The sequence below is a fragment of the Barbus barbus genome (assembly GCF_936440315.1).
Source record: "Barbus barbus genome assembly, chromosome: 21".
NCBI lineage: Eukaryota > Metazoa > Chordata > Actinopteri > Cypriniformes > Cyprinidae > Barbus > Barbus barbus.
In genome coordinates this window covers 17,963,542-17,985,358 of record NC_136749.1, presented here as the reverse complement: position 1 = coordinate 17,985,358, position 21,817 = coordinate 17,963,542, and the positions used below count along the sequence as shown (strand labels likewise).

The 21,817-nt window shown below is 39.9% G+C and overlaps 2 protein-coding genes across 3 annotated transcripts in view; one reads left to right on the top strand and one right to left on the bottom strand.

The window, feature by feature from the left end:
• Positions 1-1,764, bottom strand: part of dcst2 (DC-STAMP domain containing 2) — a 10,891-nt gene extending 9,127 nt beyond the window's left edge. The window contains exons 1-3 of the mRNA XM_079444160.1: positions 1,565-1,764; positions 1,182-1,472; positions 259-429 (exon numbers count right to left, since the gene is read on the bottom strand). Of these exons, the coding sequence (XP_079300286.1) occupies positions 259-429; positions 1,182-1,461 (451 nt within the window). The 5' untranslated portion in view covers positions 1,462-1,472; positions 1,565-1,764. The remainder of the gene's footprint in view (positions 1-258; positions 430-1,181; positions 1,473-1,564) is intronic.
• LOC306886832 (E3 ubiquitin-protein ligase DCST1-like) lies at positions 1,231-21,699 on the top strand. 2 transcript variants are annotated; one of them, XM_079444161.1, is made up of 17 exons: positions 1,231-1,445; positions 1,809-1,880; positions 1,968-2,093; positions 2,772-2,846; positions 2,932-3,060; positions 3,156-3,295; positions 11,488-11,659; positions 11,756-11,899; positions 11,983-12,104; positions 12,198-12,352; positions 13,629-13,728; positions 13,797-13,892; positions 14,233-14,359; positions 14,500-14,616; positions 15,737-15,879; positions 20,114-20,224; positions 21,350-21,699. In XM_079444161.1, the coding sequence occupies exons 2-17, from the start codon at positions 1,838-1,840 to the stop codon at positions 21,584-21,586; spliced, it is 2,037 nt and encodes a 678-aa protein (XP_079300287.1). In that variant the 5' UTR covers positions 1,231-1,445; positions 1,809-1,837; the 3' UTR covers positions 21,587-21,699. The 2 variants fall into 2 exon arrangements, with proteins under 2 accessions (XP_079300287.1, XP_079300288.1); XM_079444162.1 differs by having other exon boundaries at positions 15,829-15,879; positions 21,350-21,668.
• Positions 21,700-21,817: the final 118 nt, after the last annotated feature.

Here is a 21,817-nt window from a genome sequence, read left to right as displayed (position 1 = left end):
ACTGTAGTTTTCAAGTAAACCAGAAGACCTTGATTACCTTATTCACATGGATTTTAATACAGTTAGAATTAAATTGTAAAAAAAAAAAAGTATCTATGTATGTGTGTGTGTGTTTGCATCTAAATATTTGAATAATATTAATTTGTGGACTATCCCTTTAATTTATTATGATGTGAATTTTCAAAATCATGTCTTTACTTTTTTGAACAGATGTTGGTGTTTCTGAAAGAGGTGCATTGTTGGTGCAGATAGACTCACGTAGCAGTGGGTTGGCGGCACGCTGCAGGAGCTGTTGTGTTTGGTTCATGGCGAGTTCTGCACCACAGATCACACTGTCTGCGGCCCGTTCAACATTTTCCATTGTGTTGCTCACTGGGCCTTGGATAACCAAGGTACAGATGAGGAAAATAAGGAAATTTTTACCCCTCTCTTAAAGACAAGAGAAAGAGATGCACTGTTATGGTGAACAATGCAATAGGAAAAACTGAGAGGTAGGCCTAATAGACTATTTATAATACAGATCAGTTAACAAAAGTTTAAAAAAGTAAATTAACGGGAGACTGGGGCTGGGTTGTCTCATGAGGAAAGGCTGCATCTCAATATATGTAAGGTTTTGGAAAGTCCAATCAATCCTAGTGTTTTTAGTAATGTTGGTTCTACACAGTTTTAAATACCAGAACCTTTACATATTTTTTTTTATTCTACCCTCCAAACTCTGAACTGAACAATAAAACTATATACATTCAGATGGGAGGTTACTTTATTGTACAATTTAACTCAATTTCTGTTGTCAGTCCAAGATTCATAATTGTCCATATTTTATGTTTACTTCACATTCAAATATTTATGTATGTTACCTTTTACATTTTTGCTGTTTCTTGGCTGTTTAATGGCAGGTTCCAAGCTGACAACATGGACATCAGTTCAAAAGGTCAAATTTGGGTGTTCAGTGTTTTCGTGGACAATAACAGTGGAAATAAGCTATTCTTTCTTTCTTTCTTTCAACCTAAGGCTTAATGTGTCTATTTTTGACGAAAATGACGACTAGCCCCGGTGTCCTGAATATATTCATTTATACTTGCGTTAATAGGCTATTAAATTATCAGCAAAAATTCCATGTACACTTTCACATATAGCACCGTATACGTTTTAAAGAAAGAGATTGACAGCTGTTTATTTACTCGAGCACAGCATTGGGAACATCAGCATGACGCTGGTGCGCACGCGGTCAGAGAGTCCAGCACCAAACCCCGCGCAGGCGGCGAGGATGCCGGTAGTGATGATACAGAACCAGAGATTGTGGTTCTGGATGTACAGCGCTGTCATTCCGTAAACTGACGCGAGGAACAGACCCAGAGTAAACCCAGCAAGACTGCGCTTCAGCTGACGCACCGCCGAGCTGCGGCGCAACCGCGACAGTCTCCTACCGAGACACTTTAAAAAAGGTTCTTTTGGGGTCATCCTGAGGAGAGCTGAAAAAGAGCATTTTATTTTTTAACAATAAAAAAGAGAGAAAGATAAATACAGATGAAAGCACCCTAAAGCATCGCTGCGTTAGACTTACCTGTCCACAATAGAGCTTGTTGATGTGACAACTGCTCTTCAGTGAAAAACGTAGGCTAAGCAATTTTAGATCAGAGTTTGACTTCGATACATATGGGCGGGTATAAGGGGGCCTAGGACCCATTTCCAAAACTGATAGTACATTTTGCTTTCATAAATGTTAAAATGGCTGTTTACATTAAATCCATTAGAGCTCATTCTAACTGACTTATGGTTGCATCTTTTAAAACTGCTTTCTTTTGCAGGGTTCTTGGGTTGAGAAACCACTCCAGCAATGGAGTGTCTCAGGGAAACACGAACTAAATTACCCCACTCAAGTATGTTTACCTTACATTTTTAGAAAACAATATTGGTCTACTACACTAACTGTTGTGCAATTATTATGACTTTTTGTGAATTCGCAGCTTTGGAGAAGGTGTGTAAGCGTATTTTGCCACCTGGGGTTTATAAGGTCCTTTTCAGCCCACTGTCACAGTTTCCTGTGGTTCGAAGTCTCACGGGTGCTGTATTTGGTGCTCTGAGTGGAGTGGGTAAGTAACTCTGCAAAGCCTGGTGTAACGCTACACTACCGTTCAAATGTTTAGGGTCAGATTGTAGGTAATCGTTTGTTAAATGGGTTTGAATGAAAGTAGTCTCCTTTATGCTCACCAAGACTGCATTTATTTAATCAAAAAAGGAAAAAAATAGTTTTATGACTTTTTTTTTTTTTTTTATGAAATAACTTTTCTATTTTAATATATTGTAAATGTAATTTGTATGGTAAAATGTAATTTCAGTAGCATTTACCCCAGTCTTCAGTTTCACACGATCCTTCAGAAATCATTCTGAAATGTTGATTTGGCGCTGGTTAAACTTTTTGATTGTTGTAAACTATTATGATTGTTGTAAACAGTTTGCTGCTTAATATTTTTGTGGAAATAATGATGCAGTCTTTATAGGATTCTTTCCTCAAAAGTTTTAAAAAGTAATAAGTTTAAAGTATTTATTTGAAATAGAAATCTTTTGTAACATTATGTCTTTACTGTCACTTTTGATCAATTTAATGCATCCTTCCTGAATAAAAGCATTATTTAAAAAAAAAAGAAAAAAACTTTCTGACCACAAACATTTGAATGGTAGTATATTATATCATTAAATTACTACCATTATATTACAGTTATATATATAACTAACATGGCATGCTGATCTTGTCTTAACATGTTTTAAAGGATTGTTTTTCGGACTCATGCAAAATATTGCCATGACAAAAGTACAACGTATTGTTGTTGGATGTGTGTTTGTGGGTGAGTACACTGAAGAAAGTAAATATTTGACGCCAGTCATTTATTATTCAGTATTTTGCATGAGCTGTATTGTGTGTTTGTGCAGGTCTGTGTAGTCTTGGAGGCATGTTTTCCTCCCTGTTCTGCTGCTCCATCCTCCTGATGTTTCCTAGTATGATTGGATCTCAAGGTCGGACATTCCTGATGGTTTATGTGCTGCATGGACTTTACCAAGGTTAAAATCCTAGGAACATTAAGCAAAGCACAGATCTTAGGAACTTGGACAGTAATGAGCCTTCTTTAGTTTTTGACCTGTGCCCTTCCCATCAGGCCCCATTGCAAACATCCAGCGTAATGTGCAGGACGTGGCCTCCTCCATGGGCTGTAACATAGACCTGCAGATCACACACAGCAAGGTGATGTGGAGAATGCTGACAGAGCCTTATGTTCAAGTAGTGCAGGAGATAGTGGTGAGTCCTGACACTAATGTTAGTTTTGTCAGCTATTTTTAATATAGCCTTAAGCAGGAAAACTATAAAGATAGAGATAAAGATATAGTTCTAAAAATTGTTCTCAATATTAAAGAATAGCAGAGTCCACACCACAGCTATAATGATAAAGACACAGAGAAACGATATCTGTACGGGACTAATAGATCGGTAGGGGTATTGATACTAATCCACCACGGGACTCGTGTAAAAAGTGCGACAGGAGACAGGGCACTCTTCAACTGTTTATCTGTATTTAACTGCTCACAGCAGATGGTACAACATTGCTGCAACTGGATCGGATATTGTACAACTTATGTTCACAAAGTGTTAAATGTGGTCTCTCTGAAATAAACAGAATAAAGTAAACATCAGTTTGCATCTGCTGAATGTAAATTACAAACATGTGAATAACAACCTGCTACTGATACATTATACATGAATCAACATGACGAGGAGAGGATTAACAGTAGCAAGCATACGCATTTGAATCACCATTTATCTTAAATATAACAACAACAGAAACGATATAATGTTCGATTGCACAAGATTAATATTTCAACACAACAATGAAATAAACATCATTGGCTTATAATCAGGAATGATTAAGTAAACTTACATTCAATCACGCACAATAACACCTAAAGAAATAACGGAGCACACGACTGGGAAAGTGAAAGTAAAGCGGATTAGCGGAAACCAACGTCAACTAACGGCATGCATTCATAATAAAAGTCCTTAATAAAGGTCCTTCCCTATAAAGATACATAGGGAATTTAGAACAGCCGCCCCCAGATTAGCATAGCTAATATGTCTAAAAGGAAATTCCCTAGTCGTTGGGGTCAGTGTCACCTCCATCCGGAAGTGCTGGAAGTCTGACAAGTTTGGCCACAGGTCGTAAGTATAGGCGATCATTGATCTGTACTTGAGCTGACCTAATGTGTCCGTCAGCGCTGGGGACCAGTTTGACAACTCGACCAACTGGCCATTGGGCTCTGGGAAGCTGCGGGTCGATTATCGTGACCACTGTGTTTTCAGTTAGATCTGGCGTTACCCGCTGCCACTTCTGGCGAGTCTGAAGATCTGGGAGGTAATGTCTTGTGAAGTAAGACCAGAAGTGATCGACGATAGTCTGGGAATGACGCCAACGACGCCTGGACAAGGGCTCAGGGGTGTATATCACCTGGGGAAGTGAGGCGTCTCGCCGCCCCATGAGAAGCGTATTGGGGGTAACCGGATCTAAGTCCGCCACGTCGGATGAAACGTATCCTAAGGGCTTGCTGTTCAGGATACCTTCTACTTCGATCAGTACAGTCTGCAGGACATCCTCAGGCACAGACTGGCTCCCGATTACTACTCGCAGTGCAGACTTTACTGATCGGATCTCCCTTTCCCATGCGCCTCCGAAGTGGGGTGCGGCGGGAGGATTCATCTTAAAGGTGATCTGGTAGCTAGCCAGCTGCTCCTGCAGTCTGGGCTCCATCTCCTTGAAAGCTTCTCTCAGTTCGGTTTCGGCTCCCCGAAAGTTAGTCCCCTGATCTGAAAAGATCTCAGACGGGGTTCCTCTACGTGCTATGAAGCGTCTTAATGCCAGTAAGAATGCATCGGTGTCGATGCTGTTGAGCAAGTCGAGGTGAACGCATCTGGTCGTCAGGCACTTGAAGATGACACCCCATCGTTTCTCCTGGCGACGGCCAATCTTGACCATGAAGGGCCCGAAGCAATCAACTCCGGTGGAGAAGAAGGGGGGTTTATATATTCGCAGACGAGCTGAGGGTAATTCAGCCATAATAGGTAGAGTCGGCTTAGCTCTCCACTTTTGGCACTCTACGCACTCTCTCTGGTGTCGTTTGATGGCCTGCCTGCCCTTTAGAACCCAGAAATGGCGACGTAGCTCTGCAAAGACCCTATCAGGTCCTGGATGGAGTAGACGCTCGTCAAAGTGCTTTATAATGAGTCTGGTCACCTGATGGTGGGAATCTAGAACCACTGGATGTATCTCGGCTTCGCTGAAGCTATCCAATTGCCGTAGCCTACCTCCCACACGAATCAGGCTAAACTCAGTGTCGAACTCAGGCGCAAGCGTGTTTAGACGGCTGGCTGTGGGCATCTGGTTCCCTGACTTTAAAGCCTTGAACTCCTCTGGGAAGGAATCCTTTTGACATTGGCTCAAGATGAGCGCTTCCGCATGCTTGTAATCTAAGGATTCTTTATTCAGATCTTGGGCGGCCACCCCATAGAGAGACTGGTGGGTCGCGTCGACCAAGGCACTCCAAGAAGCGTACTGAGCTGAATCAAGCATGTCTAGATTGCGATGATCTGCAACTAATCCACAGAAGACAGCTTTCCTTGTCTCTGAGGTATCCTCTTGGGCCTCTCCAAGGGGCTTGGCTGGCCATCGGTCTGGTGGTTCGCGGAGGAATCCTGGGCCTCGAATCCACATGTCAGAGTTCGCCAGCTCCATGAGCGTCCTCCCTCTGGTAATGTCGTCCGCCGGGTTATTCGAAGAATCAACATACCGCCAAGAGTGGAGCTCGGTCAACTCTTGTATTTCCGCCACCCTCGTCCCGACGAACACCTTGTACCTACAGGACTCGGACTGGATCCAGGTGAGTACTGTAGTCGAGTCGGTCCATAACGTCACCGTCTCTATGGCAATGGTCAATTCCTGTTTGAGGAACTGTGCAAGCTGGGCGCTGGTCAGTGCTGCACACAGCTCGAGGCGTGGCATCGACAGCTGCCGCTTGGGGGCCACCCTAGAGCGAGCCATAACGAAGGCAGTGTGGATCTTACCCTGCTTCTCGGCACGGAGGTAAGCCACTGATCCATAAGCAACCTCCGAAGCATCACCGAAAACATGTAGGCTGAATCTTGATTCCTCCACATCAAAATCGACAGGAAGATAGCACCTAGGAAGTCGGAGCTTACAGAGACCAGGTAACTCCTTCTCCCACGTATTCCATTTCTCCAGCAGGTCTGCAGGAAGATTCGGATCGTCCCAATCCCTCGGTCTGGTCCAGAGCCTCTGGACAAGAACCTTGGCTCGGGTGGTGAAGGGAATGGAGAATCCTAAGGGATCATATTGCGTTGCTAAGACCTTATAGATATACCTCATGGTCGGATGATGCTCTGCTAATGCACGATGCCTGTAGCCCAGGCTGTCTTCTAGGCAGTGCCACATTAAGCCAAGAGCCGGCTCCAGCGGGTCCGAATGGTTTTGCTGTAACCACAGTTCGATATTCTCTGAACGGGCCTTAATTGGTAGGTGCTGGACAACGGAGGGGACATTCGTGGCCCACTGCCTGATCTCGAAGCCCCCAGAGGCTAAGAGATGCCTTATCTTGTCGATTAGTTGCTTGGCCTCCTCAACAGTGGGTAGGCTCTGTAGGCAGTTGTCCACGTAGAAGCTTCGCTCTATGGACTGCAACACATCCTCATTCCCGACCTGCTGGCAGCGAACGTGCATCTGCAGCGCAAAGGTAGCGCAGCAAGGGCTACAGGTCGTGCCGAAAGGCAAGACTTGCCATTCGTAGATGTCCGGTGGGTCCTGGCGGCGCATGTTCCTCCAAATGAACCTCAGAAGGGGTCTGTCCTCTGGTAGGAGTCTCACTTGGTGGAACATACCACGGATATCCCCACTAATGGCGACTGCATACTGCCGGAACCGGAGTAGGACTCCTAGCAGTGAGGCACCGAGGGTAGGACCTGGTAGCAACTGCTGGTTAAGGGAGACACCTTGGTATGCGAAGGAACAATTGAAAACAAGCCTGTATTTGCCGTTATGCTGCACGAGATGGTGTGGTATGAACCACGACTCCTCGTCTACGTGTTGGCCTTCTGATAGTACCTTGACAACATACCCTGAATCAAGGAGCTTCTGTATTTCAGCGTCGTACACCTTAGCCCTCTCAGGGTCTCTGCTCAGGCGCTTCTCAGTATTCCTGAGGCTGGACAGAACGGATTCCATCGTCCCCTTCAGCGGTGGAGCGTCTGGAGCACGAAGGAGTGGAGTAGCATAGCGCCAGACTCCGTCAACGTCTACTCGTCGCGTCCTGGTCTCCAACATGTCTGCAGCCATCTGATCCTGTTTAGACCGAATTATCACTTTCTCGCTGCGAAATGGAAGGACATCAAGCTGCCAGAGTCGCTCGACATGTTGATAAATGGGGTCTCGTAGTGGTGTAAGAGAAGTGAACAAACACTGTGGGGAGGATACCTGATGTGGGAGCAATCCATCTGGTCCCTGGAGGACCCAACCAAGCTGCGTGCGTACAGCGACGGGTCCGCCCGCTGGTCCCAATCTGATGGGCTCCTTAGGGGTAATCAGAGTCGGATAATCGGACCCGATTAAAATTAGGGGTTGGACCCTATCGAAAGATGGAATGGGGATCCCTCTGAGATGGTGATAACATCGCTGGAGCCTCTTGACGGGGTAGGTTTGCTCGGTTAACGTGAGGAGAGGAGCGGTGAAAACACCCGTAAGACTGTGCTTCTCCTCTGGCCTTGACTGCGGGGAAAGCAGCAGGTCAATTGACTGCCCCTTCAGCTCTGTGATGTCATGTCGGATGGTGCGAAGGGCCATAATCTCCTCCCTTCCCTGAATTCCTAGCTGCTGGACTGCTGCAGGAAGGATGATACTCCGCTGAGCTCCATCGTCCAGGATAGCATAGGTCGAAACCGACCTCTTGCCTCTCCATAGCAGCACTGGAACTACTTTCAGGTACACACGTCCCGTCAAACTAGGAGAAGTAAAATATGCTCGCTCATGAGATGTTGTCAGCAGCACACTGTTAGGACCATCCTGGGCAATGGAATGCAGGACTCCGAGATGTATGTTACCACAGTCCTTGCAGGGCTTCCTCAACGTACATTCCTCCCATTTATGACTTGTGCGCCCACATTTCCAGCATCTTTTGCCATCCTTTACCCACTTTAGAATCTGATCAGGTGAGCACTCAGTGATTTTGTTACACTGTGACAGGTAATGCTCCTGACTCTTACAGAACAGACACAAACGTTTCAGTCTCCCAGCTGATGACTGAGCGTGAGTTGCACTGATACGGACAGACTGCCCTGTGCTAGCTTCTGTGTGCTGATCACTGCCATGATAGACGGCAGTGGATCGAATCTGCGGTTTAGGAACAGCTTGGCGATCCTTCCGTGAGATCTGTACTCTCTCAGTCTGATAGCGCTGCACCATCTTGGTCGATAAACGCTGCGCTTCCGCCTTAAACTTCAACCAGTCAGCAAGATCATGCAGGTTATATGGGTTAAGGCTGTCAGTGTGCAATCGGCCTCGCAACTGTAAGTGCTCTATAAAGCTGTCTCGGTAGTGTTTGGGCAATTTACTGAGTAATCTGTCAACATGCCCCGTACAGGAGAGCTCTCGCCCCTGTGGACCCTCGAGTGACATCAGCATACCGACTAGCAAGTCAACATTGAGTGCAAAACTCTGAAAGGCCTTCGCATCCCCAACTCTGATATCAGGTGAATTCAGCAGGGCTGCGATCTCGCTTTGTGCCAGTTGATGCGGCTGGCCATACTGACGTTGCAACGCTATCATCGCTGTCATATAGGGCGCAGGATGATGCCGGCAGGCTTGGGCAATCAATCTAGCTTCCTCCAGAACCAACTGCTCCATCAGTACTCTGTACTTATAGTGCTCAGTGAGCTCTGTGTGAGGATTGAGAAGATTATCCAGGGCCATCTTCAGGTCTGTAAACTCCCTCTCGCTGTCGTTCACGAGCTTAGGCAAGGCTGGCATAGGAACTGGTTGTAGTGGGGGTGTAGCAGGCCTAGGTTGGTAAACTGGAAGAGGAGGGGGTGGCTGGTGAACCACTAAAGGGTGATACCAAGGCTGCACAGGAGTGTGAACGGGAGGCCGAACCGGATAATGCCCATCATTCAATAGTGGAGGGCGATACGGGTCAGACGCAGCAAACGACTGCTGTGTAGATTGGCTTAGTGCGTGAGCCTGTAACTGATATACAGGGGGCACTAGGGGCCTGTATGTCGTAGTGGTCAAAGGCAGCTGCACTGATGTAACAGTATGTGGCAGTGATGAGGTCACCTGACATGCTGGATCTGCTGTGCTAAACAGAGCTGCCTGTTGTCGCGTTACCTGTGGAACAGATAAGGGGGGAACACCATGGTATGGCGAAATAGAACAATGTGCAGCAGGGGTGGTAGCTCGTGTCCCGTGCCACAAAGCTGACTGCTGAGAAACATCAATGTGGGTCGTCTGAGCGAGAAATGACTGGCCTAAAGGCGGAAGCGCTACAGATGAAACTGCAGTAGCCTTCGGTCTGACCACAGGTGGTGAAATAGCTCTGGCTAGTACATCTACCTGGAACGTGGGCGATGCAGCACCACTGCTGAATGAATCACACTCTGATGGGCTGTGATACCCTGGAGGAGCTACTGAAAATCTAGGAAGACTGGCAGATCTCTCAATATCCACCTGATGACTCACAGCGTAAACTTCTCCATACTGCACCAGCGATAGATCATCCATGGGCAGCTGCTCCACAGTCGAGACTGGCTCGGCCTGTCCACTGAGGTTCAACGGTGCTGCTGGAGAATCCATCCTTGATAGGTGGTACGAACTGTCGTGAGGCACAGGGTCTGGTATAAGAGACTTCGGCAAGGCTACATCATAAGCTTGCAGACGTGTGGAAAGCTGGCGTGCTCTCGTCTGTGTGCGAACAGCGTGCGTAGTATCCGGGGAATGAAGCTGGCTCTGTTGCTCCATATCACCGCAGTGAATATAGTATCCGGCTCGAAGGACCAAATGTACGGGACTAATAGATCGGTAGGGGTATTGATACTAATCCACCACGGGACTCGTGTAAAAAGTGCGACAGGAGACAGGGCACTCTTCAACTGTTTATCTGTATTTAACTGCTCACAGCAGATGGTACAACATTGCTGCAACTGGATCGGATATTGTACAACTTATGTTCACAAAGTGTTAAATGTGGTCTCTCTGAAATAAACAGAATAAAGTAAACATCAGTTTGCATCTGCTGAATGTAAATTACAAACATGTGAATAACAACCTGCTACTGATACATTATACATGAATCAACATGACGAGGAGAGGATTAACAGTAGCAAGCATACGCATTTGAATCACCATTTATCTTAAATATAACAACAACAGAAACGATATAATGTTCGATTGCACAAGATTAATATTTCAACACAACAATGAAATAAACATCATTGGCTTATAATCAGGAATGATTAAGTAAACTTACATTCAATCACGCACAATAACACCTAAAGAAATAACGGAGCACACGACTGGGAAAGTGAAAGTAAAGCGGATTAGCGGAAACCAACGTCAACTAACGGCATGCATTCATAATAAAAGTCCTTAATAAAGGTCCTTCCCTATAAAGATACATAGGGAATTTAGAACAATATCGTTGGAATTACTTTCAGAATGATTTTTTTCCAGCTGATGAATGATAAAAACACTAACACCCAATCAGAATCCATCCTGCTGTAAAGAGCTCGAGAATTTAAAGCGGCAGACGAGTGTGCGCTGAGAATAAACAGACAATATCGTCCACTTTATAGTTATCTTTATAGTTATTGTTCTTGGTGCGAATGGGGCTTTAGTTCTCAGTCAGACCTTTTTTAGTTTTTGTCCTTTTTTGTCTAGTCAAATGTTAGTTGACTAAAAGTCTGGGAATATTAGTCTAGAATCAGTTATGACTTATATAGTAATGCTGTATAATAGTTAAACTGATAATCACAATTATTTTGCTCAAAATTGTAATAATGATTGTTGTCATTTGAGAATGTTCTTTTTACATTTCAACAGAATTATTGCATTTTCACTTATTAGCACAAGAGACATTTATGTCAGTTTATGACTTGGTTTATTTTACTTCTTTACTCATCTAGTTTTCTGATTTATTACATTACCATATCCACTATATATATCATATCTCTACATTATGAAAATTTGTAAAACTCAAAAGCTTCTCTCAGCTACATTTTAGTCTTTTTCTTTTTTTTCTTTAACAATATTGCATGGAAAAATGTTCACAACGAACATTTTGGTCGTAGTTTTCATTAACGGAATTAACCTAACACAGAGTGTGAATATACATTTTGCCCATATCAATCTTGGAAATATGTCCCATAAATACCTTTCTTGACAGAATGACAGTGAAGAATTTCAACTAGAGGCTGAAAATGTGAGCAGACATTTCCAGAAGATTCGGGATGAGGTGATGGGTCAGTACGGATATGACTCTCTTGGTAAGGAGTCTGTCCATACGGCCAACAGCACCCAGGAGGAGTATGTAGTGAAGACTAGAGCTCGCTGTGACTGTGAGTGTAAATAACAAGAAAACAAGCTATTATTGACTGTGATGGTTGATTGGGCTTTTAAGCTTAGCTTGATCTAAATGATGTTGTTTGTAACAGATGTGGTGCATGAGGGAGTTAGTCGGTGTCAGGATTGGTTCAGTGTTAAGTGGAAAGAGTGTATGAATACCATTCAAGCCCCTCTTATAAACCACTTCCTCTGTGTACCTATGAAGTTCCACTTTCTGTGTGATATCATGAGAGGTAAGATTTGCACGTTGCATCTGAGCTTAACATTAAGCAATGAGGATCCCATTCCTAGGTGTATTGAGTTACTTTTCTTTTAGTGATGACATCATGGTGTACTGAGAATGTCCCAGTTGAGGGAAACTTTGGTCAGACCTTCGACAAACTAAACGACTCCATCAACAGGCTTGCAGAACACTTCACCACCGATATAGTGCTTGAGGTACAGCAAACCTTCTCATTCTTAATACAGAAGAGTAAATATCTGATGTTTGTTTGTTTTAAAAAACTTTTATTCTTATGATTGGTCTTGAAGAAATTGGAGCAGCAGTCAGTGTTTGGAGTGGACATCCTCCAGAATTTCTCTAAGGAGCTGACCCGTGAGTTTCAAGAGAAATCAGTCATTGCTGAGAAGATAGCTGGGGTGATTAACTTCCTTCTCTCATTCACCTTCATCACTGTGTTCACCTCGTAAGTTCCCACTCCTTTCATTAGATCTGTTGTGCTATATGTACCCTATTGCCCTTAGGGGATGCTGTAGAGGAATTTACAGTTAAAACCCAAGGACCGGGTGTGTTGAATAAAGACCAGGAATCAGAGATGCAATCAATTGAAGAAAAATTAGCAGTTTCAGGCAGAAGTCAGCTTCAATACTCGCAATGGAGTTCGTAGGCCACTCTGCGTACACTCTCAATACAACAACACTTATACTCCAACAGAGGTCACTAACTATGTCATTACTTAGGTAAAAAGGATTCTGGTTGGTTGAAACAGATAAACTCTACACATGGACATATAGTTCGAAGCATATCCCCAGTGATTATTAGATGACAACCGAGATCTGGATCGATGTGACCCACCAAGAGCATATATCAGCACTTCTTGCGTCACATTGTCTGAAGACATCCATTCTATTCTGTAGTCAGTTATTCACACACATAGAGAGTACGCAGTTCCTCCAAGGTTGAGTGGCTCAGATTTGTACTCTTATCGGGTATTTTCCAAAGCATACAGATAATGTGTGCAGTTTCTCAGAGAGAAAAGGGAGAGAGAAACTCTACTAACTACTAAGATATTATAAATTAATAACTTTATTAAATCAACTAAAATCTAAGAGGTTAAATGCTTAATATTAACTTGAAAAAGGATACATACTGTATTGAAGCAGAAGTGGATTCCACTCCTTAAATGTTGTACCAATAAAAGGTGCAATCTTGTACAAAGGTAAAATTCAGGGTTTTTTTTCTGTCAATGTATCTGCTACATTATTTGAATAATTCAATATATTGTAAGCAATAATATAAATAAGATTTTTGTGTGTAATTTTTGTCTAGAAAATGCCTGCCAATAAAATATAGTGAAAAAATAAACTACAACAAAAGTTTTCAATATTTAGGTTAATTAGAAATGTTTCTTGAGCGTCAAAACAGCATATACGAATGAAATGTGAAGGATCATGCATGATACCACAATAATTATTTACATTTTAAAATATATAAAATGACAATAATATTTCACAATAGCACTGTTTTTACGTTTTTTTTATCAAATAAATGCAGCCTTGGTGAGTATGAGAGTTTCTTTAAAAAAAAAAAAATCTTATTGTGTCAATAAGATTTTATGAAAACTCTTATTGACCCAAAACTTTTGAATGGTAGTAATATATAAATATAACATTATATTTGTATAAATTAAAAATATAATATTCCAGGAAATGTTGTTTATTTTTATTTAATTTTGCTTGTAGAGCGTTTGGATATGTTCATCGGTATTGCAGAGACATTCATTTTGACAATGTCTACATAACAACCTACTTCAGACAAATTGATGCTCGCAGAAGGAGAGCTGTAAGTTAAAACCTTACATTTACACAGATCCGTATCTGTGTTTGTGCTAATTTGAGCATCTGTTTTAGGGAAAGAGGTATTTGCTGCCACTCAAGAAAGCAGAGCAAAACAGCTTGATCAACCCATGGAGCTTATCTATCCACCCCAGCGAGCTAATGCCTGTGGTACTGTATGCTATTATGGTCCTTGTGTGTAGAATTGAGTTCATGTTCTGATGTTCAGGCTGTGTATTTAATGGAGCAGAGTTAAAAGTGAAGTGTGCCATTTCTGTTTGTCTAACGGAACCAAACAGAAATGGAAATGCCATGTTTTCATACAGGTTTCTCAAACTCATAATTCTGCCCCAAACTCATGAATCGATGTTGCTACGTTGGGCTGCCCAAGGATCCTTAAGGAAATAGAGCAGTGTTTGTGTGGTGCTACAGAGCCAAAGTTTTCAGGGAAATCGGCCTATGAATGAATAATTTATCATTTTAGTTTTGAAAGGTTGTGTCTTTCGTACAGATAGTGGGCTTCCTGCAGGTTGCATCTCTGGCTCTGTTTGTGTGTGTTCTGCTTGCTGTTGATGGAATCCTGCACAACATCTTTGACCTCATCCGAAGACACACTTTCACCACATACTCAGTTACTAGTGAGCACAAATACACACTATATATATATATGCATGAGCAGTATTTTCCTTCAAGAATAAAAGAATTGACATACCCATGTGCCTTAGACTGCTTGTACATTAATTTGATGTAATTAATCTCTTTTTCTCTACATCTGTAGGTGTTCATCACATAGACATTGTAATTGGGGGAGATTCCATGTTAGCCAGACTTCTGCGGAAAACCATTGGTGCCTTCAACACCTCCTCTAATCTTGATGTGCAATCCAGTAACTTCCGTAGGTTATTTACTATTTGAGTTTTAATATTCTCACTCTCAAGATTCTATATTTTTAGTTTAATTTTACATGAATACTTTGGGGGAAAGGAAATTGAACATTATTCAGGGCAAAATCCAAACTCTGAGCAAGCTAAGAAAACTGTGCAGGCACAGAAGCCCTATGCAGATGAAAGAGAAACAAAGATCTAGAAGAAAATAATCTCAGTGCACCACAGCTGGAATAAATATACATCAGTATGTTATTGCATCATGACCCAGATATCGATGTAATATTGTATTGCTAGGTTTCTGATCCTCAACATCATTCAAGGTCTCTCTACACCATTGCACTCTCAAACTGATCTCAGTTTCTTTCAAAATGCCATTTCAAAAATGTCAAGTTTTTTCCTAGCATCCTGAAAAAATAAGAATTCTCCAACTTCAGTATTAGGCAGACTGTGAATATACTCTGTGAGACACTGTATTCCTCATTGCTTGTTTCTACGGGTGACTGTGGGCAATGACTGATTCTCTTCTGAGGCCAAGTGACGTCTTCAGTCTAGCCATCTATTTAATCTGATCAGAGGTAAACTCAAAGCTCTGATTGTGTGTGCGTGTCTCATCCAGATAGGTCTAAACTGATCTAGACCGGTCAGCACAGGGCAGTGCACATGTAGACGGCTGATGAGAGGACTATTTATAACACTAGCATGACAGCACGCATGCCATTGTATTGTTTACTTGCTATGTAACTTGATCCAGTAATAGGTTATTTGTGTCTATATACTCTAGAGTTTGAGTTTGAGGTCAGTACGATTTTTTTAAAGAAATGCATTGTTTTTTGGCTGCTGAAAATTTAACTTTGCCATTACAGGAATAAATTACATTTTAAAATATATTAAAATAGAAAACTATTATTTTAAATTGTAATAATATTTCACAATATTACTGTTTTTACTGTATTTTTAATTAAATAAATGCAGCCTTTGTGTGCATAAGAGACTTACTTCTTTCAGATACATTAAAAAAATCTTACCAACCATTGTGATATTTACATACTGAATTCCAATAGGTATTTTTCTTACATCTGCACTTTGCATCATTTTCCTTCTTCCTTGTGTGTGTTTATGTGTGTATAGAATGTTTGCCCCAGCCACATGCACTGAGTCAGTCAAACTACTGGTGGATCTTCATCCCCCTTTTACTGATGTGCCTCATGTGCTGCTTGCAGGTGTACACCAATCGTCTGCGCAGGGTCATCACCGCCTTCTACTTCCCAAAGGTACCATTTCCACTGACACACTCCTATCTTTTGGTCAAATAGTCCTGTCCTGTTCAGCAACCCTACAGTGACATCCATCCAAGTGCCCCAGCATCTTATGAATGACTGATTGTGCGCATGGACAGTTTGTTTGGATTGAGAGACAGAAGCTAGTGCCCCTGGCAGTGTTTATCATTAAAAATATTGGTCTGTCATAAACATCAGAAGCTCCTTATGCTTTCTTTGGCTAAGGAGCTTAAATGAGTCACTGTTCTGCATGTGCTTCTGCTTTCTAATGCTGATCACGTTTTGGATTACATAACCAGACAGATGCAGGAATAATAGCTGTTGGACTTGAAGTAATGTAATGCGTGTATGGCAGTTATCAGGCTAATGCTCTGTTGATGAGTTCCTCATACAGTCTGAAGTATTTTCCAATATAAAAATTTGTGATTTTTTTTTAAATAGTTTTTATTTACTAACAAAATTGCTTAATTTATTAAAGGACATTTCATAGTATCCTAAATCAGCTCTGGTATGAGGTCCATGAGCTGTGCTTTTTCCTAAAGTATTCTTTCCATAATGAAGTTTGGCATAAAAAAAGTTAATTGCCACCTTTCATAGTCAGTACATTTCACAAAAGATTTCTCCCAGCAGGAGAATATTTTTTATTGCTCAGGCTGTTATTTTGCCGTTATACTCTTGGCACAGGAAGGCTTGAACAAATGCTAAAGGTCTGTCCTAGCATAACTGAAACAAACAAAAAGCACAATAACAGGCAAAATTGCTTCCTCTGATGTCATTTTTTGTTTACCTCCAGAACTCCTATTAAAATAAACTGTGCATTTTCATTTTGTTTTTTATGTTTGATATGGTCCAGATTGCTCACTTGTGTTTTAAAGTAGTAAGATAAAAGGTTACTAACAAAATAGTAGAAACTTGACAACTTGAACACTGTGTCTTTGGGTTCTTGGATTAGTTCTGCAGAACTTTTTAATCGATAATCAATAATAATTTTATTCCGGTCCTCACAAACAAATAAAAATACATAGTTACCGAAAAAGGTGTAGGCAGAAGCCTTGCTTATTATGCCTACCCTTTATACATAATTAATTGAATGGGCAACACTTTTCACTAAGTTAAATAACACAAAATAAACAATATAACAAAAACATTTCCCAAAATGTACAAACATAATTCAAAACAAACATAAAAAATACACACTCCAGTTATTACTTCAATTAGTTTTTTTAACAATACAACCATAGTTTTTTTATACCGAGTCATATAATTATTTATCACCTTATTTTTATACATTTTCTTAAATTGGCAAGGTGAATTACATACTTTTAGTTCCTTATCACATTTATTCCATAGATTTACCCCTTTAACAGATAAGCACCTGCTTTTTGCATTAGTTCTAGCCCTTACTTTTTTGAACATATACAATCCTTTTAAATTATACTGACTTTCTCTTATTTTGAACAGCCTCTGAATACAATTTGGAAGTAAATTATTATAAACTTTGTACATTAACTGTAAAGTATATAAATCAACTAAATCTACACATTTTAATGCATGTAAATTAATAAACAATTTATTTGTTGGTTTGTAATAATCAACCCTTTTAACAATCCTAATAGCTTTCTTTTGTAACATTTAAATTGGTTTTATATGTGTGACCCCACACCTCCACACAATAAGTAATGTATCGAGCTATGAGCGCACAATACAATATATATAAAGTTTTTTCATTCAAAATGTTTTATTCGATTTAATATTGCAATGGATTTGGACATCTTTGTTTTTACATGATTAATATGTGATTTCCAACATAATTTATGATCAATTATAACACCCAAATTTATTTTCGTACACTCTTTCTATTTCCTCATTATTAATCATTAGTTTCACTTTATTGATAGTTTGTCGATTACTGAATATCATTAACTTTGTTTTACTTAAATTCAGTGAAAGTTTATCATCAAACCATTTTTTGAAAACCCTCAATTCTATTTCCACTGTATTCAGAAGCTGTTCCAAACTTTTCCCAGAACAAGAAAAATTTGTATCATCAGCAAACAAAACCATTTTTAATACTTTAGACACTTTACAAATATCATTTAAGTACAGTACAAACAACTTAGGGCCTAGCACCGAACCTTGCGGAACACCACAAGTAACTTTCATTAAATCTGATTTAACATTATTATTTTGTACAAATTGATGTCTGTCATCAAGGTAACTTTTTATCCAAGCAAAATCTTTCCCTCTTATACCATATCACTCCAGTTTCGTCATTAATAATCCATAATCAATAGTGTCAAAAGCTTTTTTTAAATCTAGGAACACCCCCACAGTATATTCATTATTATCCACTGAAGAAGAAATCTCTTCTACCAGTTCCATCACAGCCATTGAGGTCGACCTGTTTGTTCTAAAACCATACTGATGATAATAATTCTCAATAATTTGTGTTTATCTATAAAATTATCAAGCCTGCGCACAAATATTTTTTCTAATATTTTCGAGAACTGGGAAAGAAGAGAAATTGGTCTGTAGTTGGAAAAACAGTGACGATCTCCATTTTTAAAAATAGGAATAACTTTAGCTGTTTTCATATTACTAGGGAATATTCCTGTTAAAAAGGACTGATTACAAATGTGTGTAAATGGTTTTACAGTATGTTCTATAATACTTTTTATTAACGACATTTCAATATCATTACAATCAGTGGAATATTTATTCTTACAGTTGTTAACAATGTAGAGTATTTCAACTCCCCTTATAAACATTGAATAATCATTACTGGAAATAATAATTTCATCTATCCTATCCCCAGTTCTTTGCTCCACGATCACTTTTGCTAAATTGCTCCAATGACCTTGTCATTCATTTTATTTAAACTTAATTTATCATCATTAACAAAATAATTTGGGTAATAAACTTTTCCAGTATTCTTTTTAATTATACTATTAAGTACTTTCCATGTTGTTTGTATATTATTCTTGTCCAATAACGTATTACAATAGTCCTTTTTACTAAATCTTATAATACTTAATTAATTTTTATATATCTTGTATTTATTTTCCACTTGTATAGTTCTAATTGCTATAAATTTCCTGTATAATGCATTTTTCTTTTTACATGCTTTCTGTATTTCCTTAGTATTCCATGGTTTATCCTCATTTTTTTGCTTCTTTACAGTCTTCTTAAACAAACAATGTTTTTCGTATTTTTTTTATTTAATATGGACAAAAAAGCATCATAAGCACTATTAGGATCTTTACTTGCATAAACCTCGCTTCAGTTTTGATTATTTAAGTCCTCACTAAGAGCAGCAATGATTTCTGGTGTTCTATATCGAATTAATTTAAATCTATTTATCCTACTACCTTTTGTTTTATCAAATATTCTTTGAAATATTGCAAAAACTGGAAATATCAGTCATATCATTTATAAATAATACTCCTACTATTTTTTTCTTCAATTTCGTTTGTATATATATTATCTATAAATGTAGCAGTATTTTTGGTTATTCTACTAGGTTTTGTAATCACAGGAAAAAGACCTTTACTATATAGTGAGCCAGTAAAATCTGTTATTCTCTTATTTCCAATTGGATTCAACAAATCAATATTGAAATCTCTGCATATAATTTGTACTTTGTTCTCATTCCCTTTATCGAGCATACCAAATAATTTATTCATAAAGGTATTCCCCAATTGTAAGTCGCTTTGGATAAAAGCGTCTGCCAAATGACTAAATGTAAATGTATCCATACAAACTCTGTCACCTTTTTCCCCCCACTAGTGACGCCCCTGGGTAGAAGTAAATCTCTTATGCAATATAATCCGTTTGGTCACGATTGTAATTGATATCCTGATTCAGCAAGTTCAAAGTGTCTCAAACACAGCGTACAGTGTAAAAGGAGGATACTTTCTCACACATAATGAGTGAAATATGTGTTTTAGTGTATGTGCGGGTAAAGTACTAATAAGATAAGAGGGTTTTAAAGTAATAGCATTAGATTTGCAGCACTCGGTGGGCCCATGCCGGCATGAGGAGGATTACAGGCACCCTGTAAAGCCTGATTCAGCTTGTGGTACAAATATTACCTCATTCATGACGAGGTGAACACTGATGGCGTTTTTATTCCTGTATACAGGTGAACACTGTAGTGCTATAGTCCTATAATCTGAAATGTTATCTTCAGTATTTTGATGGACGAGACCCATCTGATCTGTTTTTTCAGAGAGAAAAGAGACGAATCCTCTTCCTCTACAACCTACAGATCCAGAAACGTATCTCCTTCATCAAAAGACAACGACATCACCTGAGAAATCAAAAACAGACATTTATAAAGGTGTGTGTGATACATCTGCATAGGGCCCTACAGAGAAAACAGAACTTTTTGTAAATTTTCAGTTTACAACCTCTTTAAAATTTTCAGTAGTTTTAATTTTGTTAAAAAATAGAACAGAATTCATTTAGGTCATACATTCAGTGATAACTGAGAAAAAGCATGAGACCAAGGCTGCATTCAAAGTTGCATACTGCTCCACTATATGTGACCCTGGACCACAAAACCAACAAAAATAAGCTTTCCATTGATGTATGGTTTGTTAGGATAGGACAATATTTGGCCGAGATACAAATATTTGAAAATCTGGAATCTGAGGGTGCAAAAAAATCTAAATATTGAGAAAATGGCCTTTAAAGTTGTCCAAATGAAGTTCTTAGCCATGCTTATGACTAATAAAAAAAAAAAAAAGTTTTGATATATTTACAGTAGGAAATTTACAAAATATCTTCTTGGAACATGATCTTTACTTAATGTCCTAATGATTTTTGGCATAAAAGAAAAATCAATAATTTTGACACATACAGTGTACTTTTGGCTATTGCTACAAATATACCCCAGCGACTTAAAACTGGTTTTGTGGTCCAGGGTCACATATAGTAAGTGAAAAACAATATGCAAACATGTCTGAATTTACAGTATTTGTAAAACAGTAGGCAAAAAGTACTGGGATAACCTACTATTTCCGCCAAGATTCTGAAGTGCACATCCAATGGACACTTTACTATTCCCTGAGGCCACGGGACAGGATTTGTGAATGGCAGTGAAACTAAAGCTATGTCACATGACAGTGACAGCATAAATATAGTATAAAACATATTATTTGAATGGTTGTGGAGTAATTTTTCAAGAGAGGTGCCTACTCAGAGAGTATGCAATTTTGGATGCAGTCCAAGCTGGTTAGATTCATTTGGAAGTACTTTGCCTATTTTTAAAAACTGACAGGCAAACAAAAACAATCAAACCATTCTTCAGTAGCTCCAGCTATAACAGTGAATGCACAACAGTGGCCTTTCTTAGGGTTACATGCCAAGTAAAACACTCAGCAAATTGAACACTTTTGAATATTTAATTTAATAAATCCCAAAATATACATTTATGGTCTGATCTCTCCCTTTTCTCTACCAGGTGCTGTCGGCTGTGTTGGCCCCACTGAAACGTGTGGGCTGTAGGCTATGCTGGTGCTGGGTATGTGATGGGTTTGTGAGGCAGAACCAGGCTGTAGAGTGCAGTTCTGTAGACTGCACAATGATCTATTGTCAGCAATGCTGGACAGACCTGGACAACATCTGCTACGCCTGCTTGCCTCATCAATGTGGACAGCAAGATAGCGGCTCTGAATCTGATGTGTACTATGGCTGCTGATGAACTTCAACTTCTGACATGCAACATTTTCACAGCTCCATAACTGTTTGATATTTGAAGTAAAGAAACAGTTTTTGATGATAAATGCTTTTTATAGATTATTATATATTGTCTTTGCTAAGTGTACACAACTGAAATGGGTTAAAAAAAAAATCAAGTCGCCTGTTCATCTCATGCAACCTTTTAAAAAAAGGAATCTTTAAACCTTTTAATTAAACAAAACACCTTGAT